This window comes from Tenrec ecaudatus, chromosome X (assembly GCF_050624435.1).
Source record: "Tenrec ecaudatus isolate mTenEca1 chromosome X, mTenEca1.hap1, whole genome shotgun sequence".
Taxonomy (NCBI): domain Eukaryota; kingdom Metazoa; phylum Chordata; class Mammalia; order Afrosoricida; family Tenrecidae; genus Tenrec; species Tenrec ecaudatus.
In genome coordinates this window covers 91,028,528-91,048,015 of record NC_134548.1, presented here as the reverse complement: position 1 = coordinate 91,048,015, position 19,488 = coordinate 91,028,528, and the positions used below count along the sequence as shown (strand labels likewise).

Below are 19,488 nucleotides of genomic sequence, written 5' to 3'. Positions count from 1 at the left end.
TATAATTACATTTAATTTTCTTTTATTTTAAGTCAAGCTGGAAGAAATTACATGTTCACTACTTAGCATCCTCTAGCCATGTTAGGTTTTGAAGCATTAATCTTCATGGTGAAAGTGATCTCATTTTGAAATGATGTATTGTTCTGAACCTGAGTGAAATTCTTTAGTAAGAACTATGTGCTCAGAGGGGTCCTCAGGTGCACTGAGGCACTCAAAAGCTAGTTTTAACTGACACGTAAGCCTTTTTATCATCAGGATGAGGTAGTGGTCATATTTTAATTAAAATGTCAGAACAAATACTGTTGGAGTTATTGAAAATGAATCACCAGATAAAGTGAGCACTGGGCCATGGCAGGTCAAAGAGGCAAAGTCACCTGGAGAAGAGAATTCAATTCATTTTCCTGCCTAAATGAGGAAGAAGTAACTTTATGGGCAATATGAACTTTTAATACGTTGCAGTACATTCTTCTCTGTAGCCATTTTTTTCACATATTGAAGGGTTTTGCCATTATGTTATAATTACTTGACAACAACAGGAAAGCCTGTGCTTTCAAACATTGTGGTTATTTTATTTGAAAGCAAATGTCAGGGAATAACATTATTTAGGTGTCTTTTCTTTTTCTCTTTCTTTGCTTTCTGCATTTTCTAGTGCTGTGCTTCATACGCTTTTGTGAAAGTCAGCCTAGTCACTGTGTAGGGAAATGTATGTGTTATGAAAGATAAAATTCTCTATTGAAGCCTAATCTTTCTTTGCCCATATGTGTAAGAAATTCCCGTGGAGTTCTGAAGGTGTTGCCTTTCTTATTTACTTTGCAGCTGGAAGCCAGAGCTCTCGAGATAATACTCCAGTTACAAAGCAGTTGTCCTAATACAGTGTTTCCAGTAGCCCTAGCTTCTAGGCTCCGTTGAAACATCAAAGATCTCTAAACCCTTTGCTGCTTCAGAGTAAAAAAAATGAGATGTTTTATGATCAGTTAACTTATTTCTGCTGAGAAAGTGAAGTGTATGCTAACTTCATATGTTCGTTCATTCTTCCAGACTCCAGACAAACCTTCAAAGCACTGAGAGAGAAACTTGGGGAGTGAACAGGATGTTCCTGTCTCACTGGTGGAACTATCTGTGGTTTCTTATTTTACCCAAGAAATTGAGGTTTTTCAATGCAGAATGAAGCAAGACGTTTTAGAAATACTGTATCTTGACGTGTTTGAAAGGCGGCGTTATTACGACACCGCCTTCCTTCTTTGCCCCTCTACTGTGCATGGCACAGTGAGTTGTCTTAGTCCATCTCACGCACTTGCCAGCTCGAACAGTAGCTAGAAACAGGCACTCCCTGAGAGGTGTAGCTTGAAGCCAGTGATCTGTACGGCTGGGCTGTTAGCTAATTGTTGAGCTGAGGAGGCAAATGACGGACCCTATTTTTTTAAATTAATGTGTTTTGTTCCGACTCAAAGCTAGGACAGTCACCTACTTCCTTCATCTCTTACTACTCACCGGTGTTGAAAATAATTTTCTCTCTCTCTTAATAGGCATGCAACTACAATTCATTTCTCCGGTTCATTTTGTATACTATTGTTGATTTTTGTCTGTCTGTTTTAGTCTATACTTCGCCCAATTTAAGTTTACACTGATTTAATTTTATTCAAGGTCTTTTTCTAAATTGCCTTCCTTTACACTATGGAATTGAGTGATATGAACTGTTACAGAACACCAATGACATCTCTGGCCACTTGTGATATGTTGTTGTTGTCGTCGTTGTTATTGTGATGCGCCATCACGTCAGTTTCAAACCATAGTGACCACTGCATAACAGAATGAAACACTGCCCAGTTTGGTGCCATCCTCAAAATTGGTCGTGTGCTTGAGCCCATTGTTGCAACCACGATGTCAGTCTATCTCGTTGAGGGTCTTCATCTCTTGGCCTGCCCCAAGAATGACCGCCAGGGACTGCTCTCTCCTGAAAACATTTCCAGAGTATGTAAGATGGAATCTTGCCATCCTTGTTTCTAAGGAGATTCCTTTGTCCTCTTGGCAGTCAAATACTTTCCGTGTTCTTCTCCAGCACCACAGTTCAAAGGATCGATTTTTCTTCAGTCTTTGGTACTCAGTGTCCAACTTTCACATGTGTGTGAGGCAATTGAACATACCAGGCTGGAGTCAGGCACACCTGAGTCCTCAAAGTAACATCCTTGCTTTTCAATACAGCATAGGCGATGTGCTTCCCATTAAAACTTACCAGCCGGGTGTTTCATCAGTTGTACACTACACAGCTGTACGTTGCGTTCCATCTATTGCTCTACCTTGCAGCTGACCACAGGAAAGACAAAGCAATTATGTCTCTTGGAAAGTATTAAGGGCAACGCCTAATAACTTTCTTATCTCCAAAGCATTTCTCTTCAGTCTATATCAATTTCTCAGCTTCCTCGCATGATTTCTTTTCAAAGACCTAAGTTATATGAATTTTTTTGGTAATTTTTATTGGATTATGCATTCCCCCCCCAACTTTTACAGAGTGAAAACTCTCCTCTGAGCTAGTACTTTCATGAAACGCAAGATCAACTTCTCTAGTATATAGTGGTGCCATGGTTAAGAGTGTAGCTGCTACTCCAACAGACAGCAGTTCAAACCCACCAAGTGCTCTATGGGAGAAAGATGTGACCGTGTCCTTTCATAAAGGCTTTCTTTTTTTTTTTTAAACATTTCATTAGGGGCTCATACAACTCTTATCACAGTCCATACATATACATACATCAATTGTATAAAGCACATCCATACATTCCCCGCCCCAATCATTCTCAAAGCATTTGCTCTCCACTTAAGCCCTTTGCATCAGGTCCTCTTTTTTTTTCCCTCCCTCTCCGCTCCCCCCCATAAAGGCTTCCATTAAAGACAGTTCTATTTTGTCCCACAGGGTCACTGTGAGTCAGAGTTGATTCAATGACCATGAGTTTGGTTTTCATTGAGTATATGTTTAGAAATGAACTGGACAGTATTAAAGGTCTCCAGGGATTATCATCCATTCCTCTGCAATGCTCAGGAATCTGGTCCAACAAATAATAGGTGATAGATTTAAATAGCCTCTTGTAAGATGTAGTGAGACAAAACATCATTATATTTACTAAGAGCCTTATGGTTTTAGCTATAAAATATGATTCTTTATGCTCCTTTATTTTGTAAATACGTAAGTGAAACCCTCTATTGTGAGCCCACATGAAGGTAATGGTACCTTAGACATAGATCATAGCATTCATTACCAACAAGACTGTAAAACAGGGGTCCTCAAACTTTTAAACAGGGGGCCAGTTCACTGTCGTTCAGACCCATTGGAGGGCCAGACTATAATTAAAAAACTATGAACAAATTCCTATGCACACAGCACATATCTTATTTTGAAGTAAAAAAAACAAATGGGACCAAAAAAAAACCAGCGGGCCGGATAAATGTCCTCGGCGGGCCACAGTTTGAGGACGCCTGCTTTAAAACATCACATTTTCCCGGCAGAGTTTCTTCATCCTATTTTACTAATAATTTTAGATTATTCATGGTACGCTTTTACAATAACATCTTTAATCAATGTAGAAGGGAAAATCTTGAAGGTGTTGACTGTGCTTATTCCTGTTGTAGAAATGTTTTGAATACTTAGAAAATGCTTGTATCCTGAATAGGGAATGGAGTTACTGCAAATACTCTAAATTGTTACGAATATTTTACATGAATTGTCAATTAAACAATAACAATTGCTAGACAATTATGTTTTTAGCATTTTTCCTTATGATTCAAAGTTCCTTCATGATCCTCAATAATCCTCATAAGCAGCCACTAAAATTTTATAGAATTATAGAAAAATTCAAGATGGAATTTTTTTCATTCAAATTCAAGCTAAAGAAGACTGTAGTCTATACATACAGTAATAGTAATATTTTCTGTTTCAGCCAAAGAAAATGTATAACATTTCTAAAAAAGTGAGGTAGCGATATAATTATCAGGATAGCAAGAAATAGGCTCTAGGCATGGAGATTGAAACGGTTGAACTTTTTTATGAACACATCGTACTTTGTACCTGAAAAAAAGATTGAAATCAATTCAGCAACACTAAAACAATAATGAACAGAAAAGTAAGAACTACGTCTACATTGTACATGTGTAACACCCAGCTCAGTACACATAGTAGATATTCATTGTGAAATGAGAGAATATGTGCTCAAAAATGACTTTTGGTTGTATTACCTCATTTTTGCTGTTTGTTGGTTGCCATTAATGTTAGAATTCAGTAGGCGACAACAGTAGAATATGAATTATATCAGAGTTTCAATCCTGATTTTATTTAATTCATATACCATACAATTCACCCATTAGAAGTATGCAATACATTGGATTTTGATACGTTCAATGATCACTGCAACCAGTTGTATTGTTGTGTCACTCCAGAAAGAAGCCCTGTACACATTAGTAGTCCCCACTTATCGCCCAAGCTGCTTCCCTTAATCCTATTTCCGATCTCTATAGACTTCCCTATGCCGAACCTTTCATAATCCTTTATCTACTATTGACTCCTATATAATTTATCAAGATGGTCTGTCCATTTGGAACATAAGAACATTGATCTTCACTTCTTAGGGATAATAAAGGGATGAGCGTGATGGTAAGCATTTAATACAGAAGAAGAGGAAGAATCGAAATCCAAGGGAACACATAATTAAATCTTAAATCATCAAAATAATGCTATAATTCCTTTTGTCTACAGTTGAAAATTTAACGTTATTTACACAGCATATCCATATGTAAGAGTGTGTGGATGCAGATTGCTCATTATGTCTGTACAAAGCTGTAGTTTACTATGTAACAGTCTGCAAGTGTGTTGTGTTTTGTGAGTCAAATTTATATCTTACATTTAGAAAATGAAGAAGTTGCAAAACCAAGACTTCTGTGGGCTCTGTACTTCAATATGAGAGATTCTTCAGATGTCAACAGGAACTCCTATAACAACTTGTCATCCAACATTTATGTATGTTCTGGCCCAGACTGTGGATTAGGAAACGATAATGCAGTGAAACAGGTAAGGCAACTAATTTTTTATTTACATTTATAACAGGTAGGTGTGGTAGAGAAAATGAATCGTTTTCCCTTTGAGAGATGTGGAAAAAGAGATTTCCCTCATTGAATGCCATCTTTGTGATTTGCCCTTAAACCTTTAGGAACTACTAACCTTTAAATACAGAGTGAAATATGTTTACTTTCTTGAATAGAATGACGAGAGTATCCATGAATTCCATTGTGGGAATGAGATTTGAAAACTTGAAATACATACTTTTAAAATGGACTATAATGATGATTCTAAAAAATGTTGCTTCTTAGTCTTCTGATTTTAATTATTGGCCTAACAGACTATTATTTTGAAATACATATACTTTTTACCCCCGATAATCAGAATAATTTAAAGCAAGATGTAACTAGCCAGGTACACAAACATAAATTATTGCTATAAAATCATACAACACTTTATTAAAGGAAAAATACCATTATGTGAAGCTAATTTTTCACGCGATATCCTCCAAATAGGTCTATTACATGTGTAGGTGGTGTTCTCATCTATGTAACCCTTCCACAACGAATTCTGCACTCTTTGATTTACGTCACATCTAAATAGCAGTGTTGACATCCTGGAGGGACTCAACTGGGGGTTCTCTTAAATGTTCTTTCAGATTAGGGGACAAAAGAAGTTTGAAGGGGCAAGATCAGAACTATAGAATGGACGGGGTAAGGCTTCCCAGTGACATTCTTGTAGGATAGCCCTTACTACCCTTGAAGAATGAGGAGGTGCATTATGATGATGGGGAAAAAAATTCCTCAGCACAACATTCCTGGTCTTTTCCTCATCAATGCAGTTTTCAGTTGTCTTTCAACTCCTTCATAAGCCTGTATGATCATTAGGTGTCGATGGGATCAGGTATCAAAAGATCCAAAACAATTATAGCAGTGGGAAAGAGATTGGAGTGGAGACCCAAAGTCCATCAGTAGACAATTGGACATCCCCCCACAGAAGGGTTACAAGGAAGGGACGATTCAACCAGGGTGCAGTAGAGCACCGATGAAACACACATCATTCCTCTACTTTCTGAATGCTTCCTCCCTACCACTACCATGATCCAGTTCTACCTTACAAATCCGGTTAGAACGGAGTACACGTGTTAGTACAGATAAGAACTTTTGACACATGGAATTCAGGACAGATTAAAACGCTCAGGAACAGTAGTCAGAGTAGTGAGATCATGAGGGTAGTGGGGTGAGGGGGAGAAATGGGGAAACCATCACAAGGTTGGATATATAGTCCACACACCCCCACACACAGGGGGATGAATAACAGAAATGTGAGTGAAGTGAGACAAAGGACAGTGTACGACATGAAATAATAATATATAATTGACCAAGGATTCACAAGGGTGGGACAGTAGGGGATTGGAGGGAAAAAAGAGGAGGTGATAGGAAGTGCTCAAGTAGAAAATGTTTTGGAAATGTTGATGGAAACATATGCACAAGTGTGCTTAATACAATTAAATGATGGATTTCTTTAAGATGTGTGCCTCCCAATAGAATGATTCATAATAATAAACTTCATCTTAAGCCCCCATGATCATCATGTGGCCTTCAAAAAATTCTATCAAGATTATCACTCTGAGGTCCCCCAAAAACCAATGCTCATAAACTTCTGAGCTGACCTCTCTGCCTGGAGCATAACCAGTGCAACAAATCTCCTCAGAGGCCACTGTTTTGACCTAACTGACTCTCTGAATTCAAGATTTGTGTCCAGTTAGAATTGCTCCCAAGAAATCATCTTCATTAGCTTTGATTTTGCATTAAACAGTTGATGAGACGATCAGCTCTTTGAATAATGTTTTAAGTTAACGATGGAATCAATTACTTGCTGCAGCCAAGATGCTTAAAATTGAAAATGCCAAACTCCATGAAATACCAATTTTAGTAGCTATTCTATTCAGGTTAATTCTGTGATCTGTCTTCTACCATTTTTGGATGGTCTTCCCTCTCTTGATGCATTCAAGTTTTCACCGCGTTCCTTAAAACACTTATTCAATTGGGGACAGCATTTCCTTGAGTTTTCTACAAAGCTTCCATGATATGAGAAGATGGCCACTGTTGGAGTTTTGTTTAAAATTTTATATTATCCCCTCACCTCAAAGCTGTTTTCCTCCATGGCACAAAATGCATCTTTTCAAAAGGGCACCCCAAGGAAACTAAGACAAGTGTACTCCTGAAAAACACCCAAACAGCATCCTTGTCCAGCTACTGTTCACAGAGGTATGTTTAAACATGCCATGTTCAGAGTAAACTCATGCATTAACTAGATGGAACCCCCAGTAGCAATACTTGTTCACTTCCTAAGACAATTCTCTAATGTCCTTACTGTATTTTTTAGTCTTAGAAAATAATATATAACTTTTGATTTTTCACACATATATACATACTATTGTCCTAAACTATTACAGCCGTAAGAAGCGTGATAAAGAAGCAAAATTATGTGACAGTACTTTTAGAAGGGATATGAAGCAGATTGACACAGCTGCCACAGTGAATTATTATTCCATTAAGCTAAAGATCACATGCATATACAAATATATATCTGCACAATCTAAAATTTTTCACAAATAGACTTTGCAGATCTGTCTTTTAAGTCAGTACTTTAATATTATTCTAAGACTACAGATGGAAGTTTTATTTTCACCATTGGTGGGAATCTCCTAGTAGCTCTTTGAATCTTCATTATTTATTCATAACAACAAGACTGTAAATATGTCCCTGACCTATCTATCGATCTACAGTTTTTTTTAGGGGGGAGGTTGCCAAAAATACTTTCATTTCTTCTATAGTGTCTTAATGGTTATCTGGATATACATGCTCAGCCAGTGATACCAAATAAAACCAGGAAACCATGTCTTTCATCAATCTTCATTTTAGAAGTTTAATAGAAAGTCCAAGATAGTTCAAGACCTACCTTTATACTTTGGTGCTCTAATTTCTGTGCAAAGAGAATTGCAAACCATCTTTAAGCCAGGTAACTAGGGTAATTTACTTTTCCCCTGAATGAACTTTAATTTTTTTAAAACCAAAATTAGCAGCCTTTAGATAGCAGTTTATACTACAAATGCTCCAAAAACTCACGGCCATCTAATCCATTCCAACTCAGACCTTATAGGACAGGGTGGAACTGCCCCTGTGGGGTTCCAAGACTGGAATTCTTTTTTTTTTCTTTTTTCTTTAAAGACTGGAACTCTTTACGGGAGTTGAAAGCATCGTCTTTGTCCCATGGAGCAACTAGTGGTTTGGAACCGCTGACTGAGTCCCAAGTCGACTTTTGCTTTCTTCATGTGTAATGTTCCAGATGTCATCCCAGTGGCTTGCCAACAGCATTCTCACAGGGAAACCTTTGCTACCATGGAAGATTAAACAGATGCACTGGCATGGTTGGGGGAAATCCTCAGTGCAACTTTCCTGGCCTTTTCCCACTAACACAGTTTTCACTTTTGAAAAGCTTCTTAGGAATAAAGCCCCCGGGATTGGCCTGTGCCCTTTAAGACAAATCCATCAAGATTACTCCTTTGGAATGCCAACAAACAATCACCATATGTGCTCTCTTGACTTGAATTTAGGTGGTCTAATAAATCCCTTCAGAAGTTACTGTTTGGATTGGACTTTCTTCTCTGGATGTTGTTGTTACTGTTCGGTGCCAAAGAGTCTATTCTGACCCATAGCAACCTTATGCACAGCAGAATGAAACATTGCCCAGTCCTGCACCATCCTCACAATTATTCCTTTGCTTGAGCCCTGATACAGTTAAACTTTACTGTGCCAACCTGGCCAATAAACACATGTGGGGTTAATTGAAGCGCAGAGAAATAAATGGTCCAGTGAGCCTCACCTTTCTAGTTCTTGGGTCTCTTGCTTTGTGATGGTCGGACCAGGGTGCATCTGCCTTAATCAGTTCCCTGCTTCAGCTGGCAAGGCTCACTTCCTGCAAGACATCCCTGAGGCTAAGCCGCATAGACCTACCCTGATGCAGCCCTGGGTGCTGGAGCAGCCGTGGGAGACCCCTTCCAACGTTGAGTTCCTTACACATGCTCACTGATTCAGCTTTCCTCCTGTAGTCGGCATCACTGTGTGTGTTTTGTGAGATGGAGGAGGACTTTGTGAATTGGTGTCGGGCATATGGGTTAATGTTGGACTTGTGGGCTTGGGCAGCACTGGGTTGGGATGTTTTCTTGATGTGCACTTACCTCTTATATAAACCTCTCTTTTGTACTTATGAGTTTCTGTGAATTCGTTTCTCTTAAGTACCCAGACTAACACATGGCCATTTTTGTAGTCACAGTGTCAATTCATCTCCTTGATGGCCTTCCTGTTTTTCGCTGCCCCTCTACCAAACATGATGTCCTTCTCCAGGGACTGTTCTCTCCTGATAACTCCTCCAAAGTATGTATGGTGAAGTCTTGCCATCCTTGCCTTGAAGGAGCATTCTGGCCATATATCTTCCAAGACAGATTGGTTTTTCTTTTAGCAATCCATGATATTTTCAATATTCTTCTCCAGCACCACAATGTAAATGCATCAGTTCTTCTGAGGCAATTGAAAATATCAGGACTTGGGTCAGGAACACCTTAGTCCTCAGTAACATCCTTGCCTTTCAATACTCTAAAGAGATCTTGTGTGGCAGATTTACCTCATGCAGCTTATCCTTTGATCTCTTGACTGCTGCTTCCATGAGCATTTATTGTGGATCCAAGCAAGACAAAACCCTTCTGAACTTGAACCTTGTCTCTGTTGATCATGATGTTACCTTTTGGTCCAGTTGCGAGGATTTGGATCTCCTTGACATTGAGTTGTGATCCATACTGAAGGCTGCAGTCTTCAGCCTTGGTCTTCGTCAGCAGGTGCTTGAAGTCCTTCTAATTTTCAGGAAGCAAGGTTGTGCCATCTGCATATATAAGTTAGTAAGCCTTCTTTAAATAATCCACCTTCTATGATTATTTGCTCTTCATACAGATTGAATAAATATGGAGAGAGGATATAATGCTGATACACACCTTTCCTAATTTTCATCCAAGAAGTTTATGCCCTTGTTCCATTTGCACACCTTCCTCTTGATCCATGGGGCAAGTTCCACAGGAGCACAATGAAGTGTTCTGGAATTCCAGTTCTTCTTCAGGTTATCCAGAGTTTGTTCTGATCTGGGTAGGATTAGTAAATCTAAGACTCCTCCCTGGCTATTAAACTACCTTCGGTAGCTTCACTGTTGTTTACAAAATTGATAAAAAGATAAACTCTTTGAGGTAGCTTGTCTTCCTGCAACACTTTAAGTACCCATTCTGTCAAAAGCTTTCTGAGACAAAAATGTTTGCTTAAAATTGAAAATGCCAGACCATGAGAGATTTGAACTTTAGTAGCTATTGCATCTATAGTGACTCTAATCTTCTACCAATTTCTGGATGTTAGCCACAGTTTCTTCTCTGTTTATTTTGATGATCTTGGTTCATCTTTGAAGTCTTCCCGATCTTCCTTAAAATGTTTGATTCATCTAAAACCTATAGTTTTATGTGGGGCAGCATTCCCATAAATTTGTTGCAACCATCCACTGATCAGAGAAATGTGTTTAAATGCATTTTGTTTGGAATAAACCTATGCTTGTACGAACTGGTACCCTCTTAGCAAATGTTTTTTTACCTACCTTCTATATTAGACTGAGTTCTCTAGAGAGGCAAAAACAGTAAGAGCGTGTGTGTGTGTGTGTGTGTGTGTGTGTGTGTGTGTGTGTGTGTAACATTTTATATCAAGAAAGTAACTCACACAGATGCAGACGTGGTTAAGTTTTGTCTGGTACAAGTGTATGATTAGATGTTAACCTGGAGGGTTTTCCTGACTCATGTAGCTGCTAGAGCTGATAAACCAAGAAGCAGGCAGACCACATACTGGTAGTGGCAGAAGTGGATGAAATCAAGGTCAGCACATCAGTCTCATGGCTTAGCCTGACTCGAGGAGCTGCTGGGATTGACAAACTTGGAAGCAGGAAGATGAAGTAGGAAGCAGGAAGACCAGAGGTTTATACAGGCAGAGGTGAATGAATCCAAGGATGGCCGACAACATGGCATACTGCTCATAGACAAGATGATGGGTCGATGCAGGAGCTGAACCAACAAGAAAGGGAAAACCTTCCCACAGATCCAGCTTAAATCGGAGCAGGCCACACCTCTGAGGAAACTTCCTTTTAATGGTATCAGCATTGTGATCTGATTAAGAGGGTAGCACCCTACCCTAGTCTTCCCATAATTTCCTGGCCGTTCACAGAAGATCCCATCATGGTGATTTTATCATGTTAGATCACATCATGAGGAGACCTCATTTTCCAAAAAGCTGATCATCTGAATTCGATACAAACCCTAAATCTTATCCCTTTCAGAGCATGGCAGTTGACACTGAAAGTGTCAGGCAATTAGCAGTAAGAAAGGTTGTGTCGTAACCATGGAGTCTTTCTAAGGAGGAACGTGGCATTAGTTCAGGCCACTAACAACAGGGCTGACGTAGGAAGTCCGATAGGCACGTGAGGATAGTGTGGCAGCCTATAATCGGTGGTAGTTTTAGTAGGCAGTTTGTTTCTAATAAGACAATACCCAAAGTCGTCAGGGAATTGGGTGGCAATAGGAGAGATGTTAAGCACAGAGAAAGTGGAGTGGAAATAAAAGTAGCATTAGTTATATCCAATATTTATGTGGTGTCTCAGTATAGTATTTTTTCTTTATATATTGTGATTTTGGTGAAAATTTACATAGTAATTAAGTTCTAATGTGACAGTCTCTAAAAAATTGTTCATGTCAGTACATTAAAAGTCTTCCATTTTAAAAAATACAATGTATTGAAATTCTGTCTCATTGCCAGGCAATAAAAATAAAGAATTGACTGAAACACAGTGCTTGTCAGCCCTGAAGAAATCACTGTCTAGTGAAGGAGAAAAGAATGTCAACAAATACCGTGCCATGTGGTATATACAATGATAGAATTATATTTAAGGTGACACAGGATTAGGTTCTTTCTGGGAGTAGAGAAGCCTTACAAAGAAGGATATGTAAGATGAGGAACAATTCTCCTTTCAATGGAAAACAGCCCCGATCCCTCTCGGGGTTACTGCCTCACCTGCACACCGAGATGGCACTCCACCAGCAGGAGATCAAGTCAGACACATCAAGCAAGACGTTTTGATCCCCAAAACAGTGAGAGAGGAGGTCAGTGAGATGATCTGAACGAGTTCAAGATTTTACCTGATGTAAGGATTCTGGGATCCCCGTGGTAGTAAAATGCTGGAAAGAAAATTCTACACTGAATGGTTGTGTAACTGCTAACATACAATTACAAATCCAGGATTTTATGAAGAATGCAATATGGAATAACTGAAAAAGGAAGAATTCAGAAAAACTGGAATTCCTACCCAAAAAAGGCTACATAAGCTACCTACAAGCTTGTAGGCAAATATTTAAATGACATTCAGGAACTCTGAATGTTTACAGATGGTGCAGTCAATTGAATTCATGCAGCCAAGAGAAGGAAATGGTTTATGCTATATCTTAAATTATGGAAATGTTAATTTTATCTGAAATTAAAAATTTTTGTTTTATGAAAAAAAGAATTTTTAGTTCAAGAATCATTTGTTGGCCTTTAGGAGCGTTTTCCAGTCCAGTCTGTTGGGGCAACACGCCCTGGCCCCAAAGTCCACTTTCAGCATTCCCTGGGGACCTTGCCACTCCATTCCCTCGCTGTTCCACTGCACTCCCCCAGTGCTTTGCCTCGGTGTGGTGGAATCAGGTCAGGTGCAATTCCCACACTGTGTCTCCGGTGCTGTCCCCTGTGAAAATTTTTTAAAGAAAACAATAAACAGTTCAGATGTAAAGAATTTCATCCTTACCAGCTGCATTTAGGAAAGTTTATATATAATCATTTATTAATGAAGCTAAAAGTATCAGTTGGAGATGGAATGAAATTATAGGTGATAAGACCAGAGGTTGTAGGCATCAAGGGCTGCATATGCCATAGTGTGGACCTTGGAGGGAACCAGTGGTTAAACATTCAGCTGCTAATCCAAAGGTTGCTAGTTTGAACCCAGCAGCTACTCCACTGGACAAAGATCTGGTCATCTGCTTCCATAAAGATTTACAGCCTTAGAAACCCTATGAGGCAGTTCTGCTCTACCCTATAGGGTCATTAAGAGTTGGGATGAACTTGGAAATGGTGGATTTGGCTTGGTTTTAGGTTTCGGATATTGGATTTTATTCTGTTGGCATTGAAAAATGTTACGCCAAAAAGTGGCATAACAGAATTCATGACAAGTAATTACAGGAGGGAAACCCTAGAGCATAGCGACCAGTCCAGTTCTGATTATTTTATAGTTGTCTAGTAGAAAGATGGAATCAATACGTAAAATATAAAATTAACAAGATTTGGTGATTGATCCCATGCAGAAAGTATAGGAAAAGAACCACTTCCACAGCCAGACAAGCCAGTGATAGAAGATAAAACGACCGTTAGCAGAATTGAAATAGGAGCAGTCATTCCTGCTTCTACAGTTAGGAGTAAGTACCTCTAGCTAAGAGTCAAGCAGTTACCTCTAATATTTAAAGTCAACATATCCCTAGTAATTGGCAAATTTAAAAAATACTCTTGAAATATACCAAAAAGGGGAAAAAAACTTTTTTCCCCCATTACTACTCCTTTCAACTCCTAGTCAAAACTCGAAATTCCCTGCCTCTGCACACAACCACCCCTCCTCCCCAAATATCAGTTTTAAATAACTGGTGCAGGGAATTCCTTCTACCAACAAAGAGGACTAGGTGGTAAATATTTTAGATTTTGTAGCCCAAACTGTCTCTGTCACAATTGCTCAACCCCACTATTTAGTGTATAACAGCCAAACACAAGAGGTAAACTAATCTGACTTTGTTCCAGTACAGCTTGATTTACAAAAATGGGTAACAAACCACATTTGGCTGGGGGGGCCATATTTTGTCTCTTTGCCTAGTTAATTGCCCTTAACATTTGGAAAAAATGTGATTGCATTAAAAAAAATCATTATGCGATTCAAAACAAGCATATATCTTAAGACCCGTTAATGACTGTCTGTTATCAGTTGTTTTTGTTATGTGCCACCGTCTCTCCTCACAATTGCTATTTGGGCCTATTGTTGCATCCACTGTGTCAATCCATCTTGTTGATAGTCTTTTTCACTGACCTAATTTCCCTTTCCCATTGCTGCAGCCACTTCAATCCATCTTGAAGATCTTCCACTTTTTTGCTGACCTTTTATGTTACCTTTTCCAGGGACTGGTCTCTCCTGATAACATGCCCAAAGTACATAAGACAAAGTCTTGCCATCCTCGTTTCTAAGAAACACTCTGATTATACTTCTTCCAAGACAGATTTGTTTGTTCTTTTGGCAGCTTATGGTAGTATAGCCAGTATTCTTGGCCAACACCATTAATTCAAAAGCATATGTTCTTCTTCAATCTTGCTTATTAATTATCTAGTTTTCCTCTGGATATGAGGTGATTGGGTCGGTGTACTTTAGTCCTCAAAAAGACATTTTTGTGGTTTTTTTTTTAGCACTTTAAAGAGGTGACACAGCTTTACTTCTTACCAGTATGATAAAATCTCCATCAACTGGTGCCCTTATATATCTGTCAGTGAGCTGTATTTATGCAGATAAACGTAGGAGTCTTAAACACCGCTATATTCCTTCACACCTATATGGGGGAAGAAAATAATACCTGAAAAGCAAATAAATGAAAAATAATGAATAGATCTCTGGGTTTGAGGAATGGCTTCTTAAAATGACTGTGCACTTCATTACACCAGTACAAACAAGCTTTATGGGAAGTCTATGAGGACAAGTCTATTTCTGTTGGTATATAAAATGAAGGACCTAAAATTCTTAATAATTTGGTTACTTGATAAGGAATCTGACCAATTACTGACATCCTCGATTAGTGGAACTTACATGCATGTATAGAATTAAAGGGAAAGAAGCCCATCATGTATATTGGCGAAGTACTATAACTTGGTTAAGTAAATTTAGGGGGGAGGGGGATGATTTATTTATTTTTCTAAATAATGCCAGAAATGTACATAGATGCTGTTAATGTCTAAAAACTTGTCTCCCCCCCCCTTCAAGGCTGAAGCACTTTTCCAGCAAATCTGTCCCAATGAAGATTTCTGCCCACCTCCACCAAATCCTGAAGACGTTGTTCTTGAGGGGGCCAGTTTACAAGCCGAGGCTCCGGAATGCAGTTCTTCCCTAGAGGCCAACGCTGAGACTTGCAACACAAGCCTATACCTAGGAAACCCACTGTAACCCTCTGAATAAAGAAAATACCCCATACTGGGCCTGCGGCTTTGAAAATTCCTCCTGACCTCAAAGTCTTCTTGGTGGAAGAACTGTTTGAGAAAAATATTAGACAAGCAATAGCCAATTGACATGCAGAATTACAAAGAATGATCATTGGAATCCAAAGGGAAATTTTCCTTTAAAAGGACACTCCAGGAACACAAAATCCATGTAAAGCGCATTGACTTGCCTGCTTTAAAGTATCCAATCTTTGGGATTAGTGTGCAAACATTATAGCTGTATGGACCACCAGGAATAAGCTACGAATATGGAAGTTATCCTATGCATTGTTAATAATTCTGGGGTTGTAGGGCACCTTTTGCTTGCCACTTTGAATCTTTGTATAAAAATCACATCTTTAGAATCAACTCACATATTTCCTTTAATTTTTAGAGTTATATTTTCCTTATGTTATTGTCTTAGTTATCTATTGTTAATGTAACAGAATTACCCCAAGTAGCTGTCTTAAGCAAACATCAATTTAGACTAGCAGCCTCCAAATCTGAGCACAGCTCCTGGGTGAGGCTTCCTTGTCTCTTTAGCTTTTATTCCTTGGCTTCTTGTTGATAGTCGTGTGACATGGCAACTTTCTTCCCCCATTTCTGCTTACTTGTTTAATTTCTTTAATATCTCCATAGAGCTTGTCTTAAGATATGCCCTACACTCTGCTTTCTTATTAGCATTACAAAAGAAAAATTCCCCAACGGGATTTTATACAGATATGGAGTTAGGATTTAAAATTAATTTTGGAAAGGCATAATCCATAACAGGTATGAATCTCATGATAGCAACCTACATAAATGCAGTTGAAAACTAACATTTCATAATCCAGCCAGGAGCCTATGTGTGCAACAGAGATTCATTTTCTACCTGGGAAGCATTTCCAATGCTTATATGTTTTTAAACATTTTTACATGCAGATCATGTGTCTTCTACGTAGCAGAATTTTGTTTATTTTTCACATTAGTTATGATATTTGTATGTGTAATCATTTATTCAGTAAGAAACTTCAATAATGAAATACTGTAAAATGGAAAGAAAGGCTTAGATAGACTCACTGATATTTTGAAATTCTGTCTAATCAAGTAACTGGAATATCAGCTTTTAGTCTATTCATCTATGGGCCTAATTTAGTGCTGGATATGCTACTGATAATATTAGGCTTATTAATGAACTTTTGAATCTAAGTTTCTCTCTCTATAAAGTGGAAATAATAATTTATTGCCTAATGTATCAGCACCATACTTGGAATGGGTTTCTAAAATAAAATTGGGGGAAGATTTTTCTATTAACTTAAGAATGAATGTCAACTATATCATGCTGCATAATTGTATTCTGGTAACTCCTTAATAAAATATATCAAGTTTTTATATATGTTCTCTGCATTAAACTTTCCAAATGAAATTGTGTTTCTTAAATTAAAATGTTATACTTGCATTGACCAGTAAACATAATAACATATAGAATTATGGATCTGAAATCTCAGTAAGAAAAACCATAAATTCTTCATATCACTTTATTATTATGTAAACCTAAAGCCATCAAGTACTCTAAATATAGCTGGACAATTCTTAAAACTCATAAAGATAATTGGGATGCAGAGAGAGAACAGATCTAGTTACGGTGGCAGTACTGTATTCAATTTTTTCCAAATGCCAAAATCTGATGGTCTACTTTTTGTGAGCAATTTGTACTTGAAATGAAAACTTTAGTACAAAGAACATAGTTTATTTTCATACAAGCTTGCCTATGATTGCCTGCCTGGCAAAGAGCCATGGTTACAGTGGAAAGCTTGGAGATGTTATTCACCCGGTCCACTAGTAGCTGTTGTCTGATCTCTTGAGGCTTCAGGGAAAATTTTAAAGTTAACTTTGACAGGTTCCAGATTCATGGAAAATAAAAAGAACCAAGAAAAGTAGATAGTGCCTCACCTTTTCAACCCCAGTAGATAAAGCTGAATCTAGGAGAATGGGAAAACTCCCCCGCCCCCATGACTTCAGTCCCCTCTCCTCTTCTCATGAAATTCCCATTTTGTTCCATGGATTCAGATTTTAGTCAAATCGTGTTTCCTGAAACCCAGCCAATGCCTGCTTAGAAGTACCAGGATGGGTCCTACTAGCTCAGTACGAGCAATATACAAGGAGCCACTATATGAGTGTGCAGAGTGTGGAGACGGCTGCTCTAAATTGTACAAGTTAAAATACTGTTTTTAAAATAATTATTAGAGTTAAGTACTCTTGAGTGAAACATCCATGTTTATGTAAACAGCATGTCAGGGTAGAACCAGAATAACCAGGCAAATTCTGATCATCATACTTCTACTATCTAAGTAGAACAATGAGGGAGAAATGAATTAGTTTTTTTAAAGGTAGTGGAAAGATTCATTACCTTTTAGTTCTGTTTTACCATGAACATTTTGGAGTCCCCTCATATTTAAGAGTTTATGCCCAGCCCATGCTGTACTCTATTTTAGCTATTTTTGTCATAAAAAATAATGTGGACGTGTTTCTTAATAGTTCTTGAATATGATTAGTGATTACTAATGTTATTCAGCTGTTAAAAAAATATAACATTTGTGTTAGGGAACTTAAGATCCCCCTTTTGCCTCAAATGTACTACAAAGTATTCTAAGTAAGAGTTTATTTTCTTTTTTTAAGCTATCTTAGTACAAATGTTTTCATATTTTAAGTAACAAAACAAAACAACTTGGTTTTATTGGAAAACTGCAAGCTTGAAGTCATATGATTCAAATATCTTGTACATGATATAAACATGTTGGTAGCTATTTGAAAATTTTACAAATTGCTATTATCCAAGAATATTGATTCATCTATTTAAAGTGCTTAGTTATGCATGCTTATTAAGCAAAATAATGCCATTCAGCTTGGTGATCATTATGAAAACCAGTTACTAAACATACATTACTACTGTAATTTTTCTAGTTGATGTGCCTGCCCAGAAAAACACATGTATATTATAAAGGTCAACGTATATATTTTTCTATAGGAAAATTAAGAGGTTCAATTTTTCCCCAATTCATAATATTTAGTTGCCCATAGTAAAATAGCCATCTTAATAGTTAACTTATAGCACAGGCATAATTTATGAGATTGGCATCTGTCGATAAAGGAAAAGCCATGTTAATGATTAACTTTTACCATTGTAATCCTAGTTTCCAAGTTGGCAAACTTTCTTGTCTAAAATCCAAAAGACCGTAAAAAATGTTTGTTGAAATTTAATTACTAAAGAGTAGTGATCTTTTAAAATTGGAATTATATCATTTTCTTGCAAGTTAGTTACTATGACTGGTCATAATTTATCTCTTTATTCTCAGTTTATCATATATATTTCAAAAAGCATGGATATATGATTTCATAATTTGCACACTATAATAGTAAGTGCTCAGAGGAAATAAAGAAAAGTTTGTTTTCAGTACTTTTCCAGTGTGGTATTCTATTTTGTTTAACATTCAATTTTTGTTTATCTGCCAAGAAATTAAAGTCCATCTTTGAAATAATTTATGTTTTACTTTAAGTATATTAAGTACGTAGTTCATTGTCCAGCTGCACACTTGCTTTTGTTTCCAGACATGTGTCAATTTTGTGGGAAAGGCAGTCAAATGATACATGAATATGATTTCATTAGTGGACTCTTGGAGACTACAAAATTGAAGTCAACATCAGACAAAAGTAAATGAAACAAATCTGTTTGAAATCAGTGCTGTGGAGCTTGCAAGGCATGAGCTGTGGCCTTACAGCACATCAATTGCTCTGTTAGTCTGGGTAGACTAAAGAAACAAATCCGTGGACACACATAAGTGTATAAGAAATAACTTTGTATACAAAAGCAATTGAACATTGAGAAAATATCCCATCTCAGTCCAGATCAAGTCCATAAGTCCGCTATTAGCCCATATTTCTGATATCAATCTTTAAAGTCCTCTTCAGACTCACGGAACACCTGAAATGATGCCGAATGCAGAAGATCACACGCCAGTGGGTAGAAAGTCTTTGGATCCAGTGTCATAGGAAACATCTCAGCACTGACAGGGGTCTCTC

General features: G+C 37.8%; 1 protein-coding gene and 1 pseudogene across 2 annotated transcripts in view; both read left to right on the top strand.

Annotated features, from left to right (window-relative positions):
- CHM (CHM Rab escort protein) overlaps nucleotides 1-18,805 on the top strand; it is a 216,316-nt gene extending 197,511 nt beyond the window's left edge. Inside the window, exons 15-16 of one of the 2 annotated variants that reach the window (XM_075538794.1) lie at nucleotides 4,893-5,053; nucleotides 15,218-18,805. In XM_075538794.1, coding sequence (XP_075394909.1) covers nucleotides 4,893-5,053; nucleotides 15,218-15,397 — 341 coding nt within the window. In that variant the 3' untranslated portion in view covers nucleotides 15,398-18,805. The remainder of the gene's footprint in view (nucleotides 1-4,892; nucleotides 5,054-15,217) is intronic. The other variant, XM_075538795.1, reaches the window with a different exon arrangement.
- Nucleotides 12,016-12,521, top strand: LOC142434713 (COX assembly mitochondrial protein homolog pseudogene; annotated as a pseudogene).
- Nucleotides 18,806-19,488: the final 683 nt, after the last annotated feature.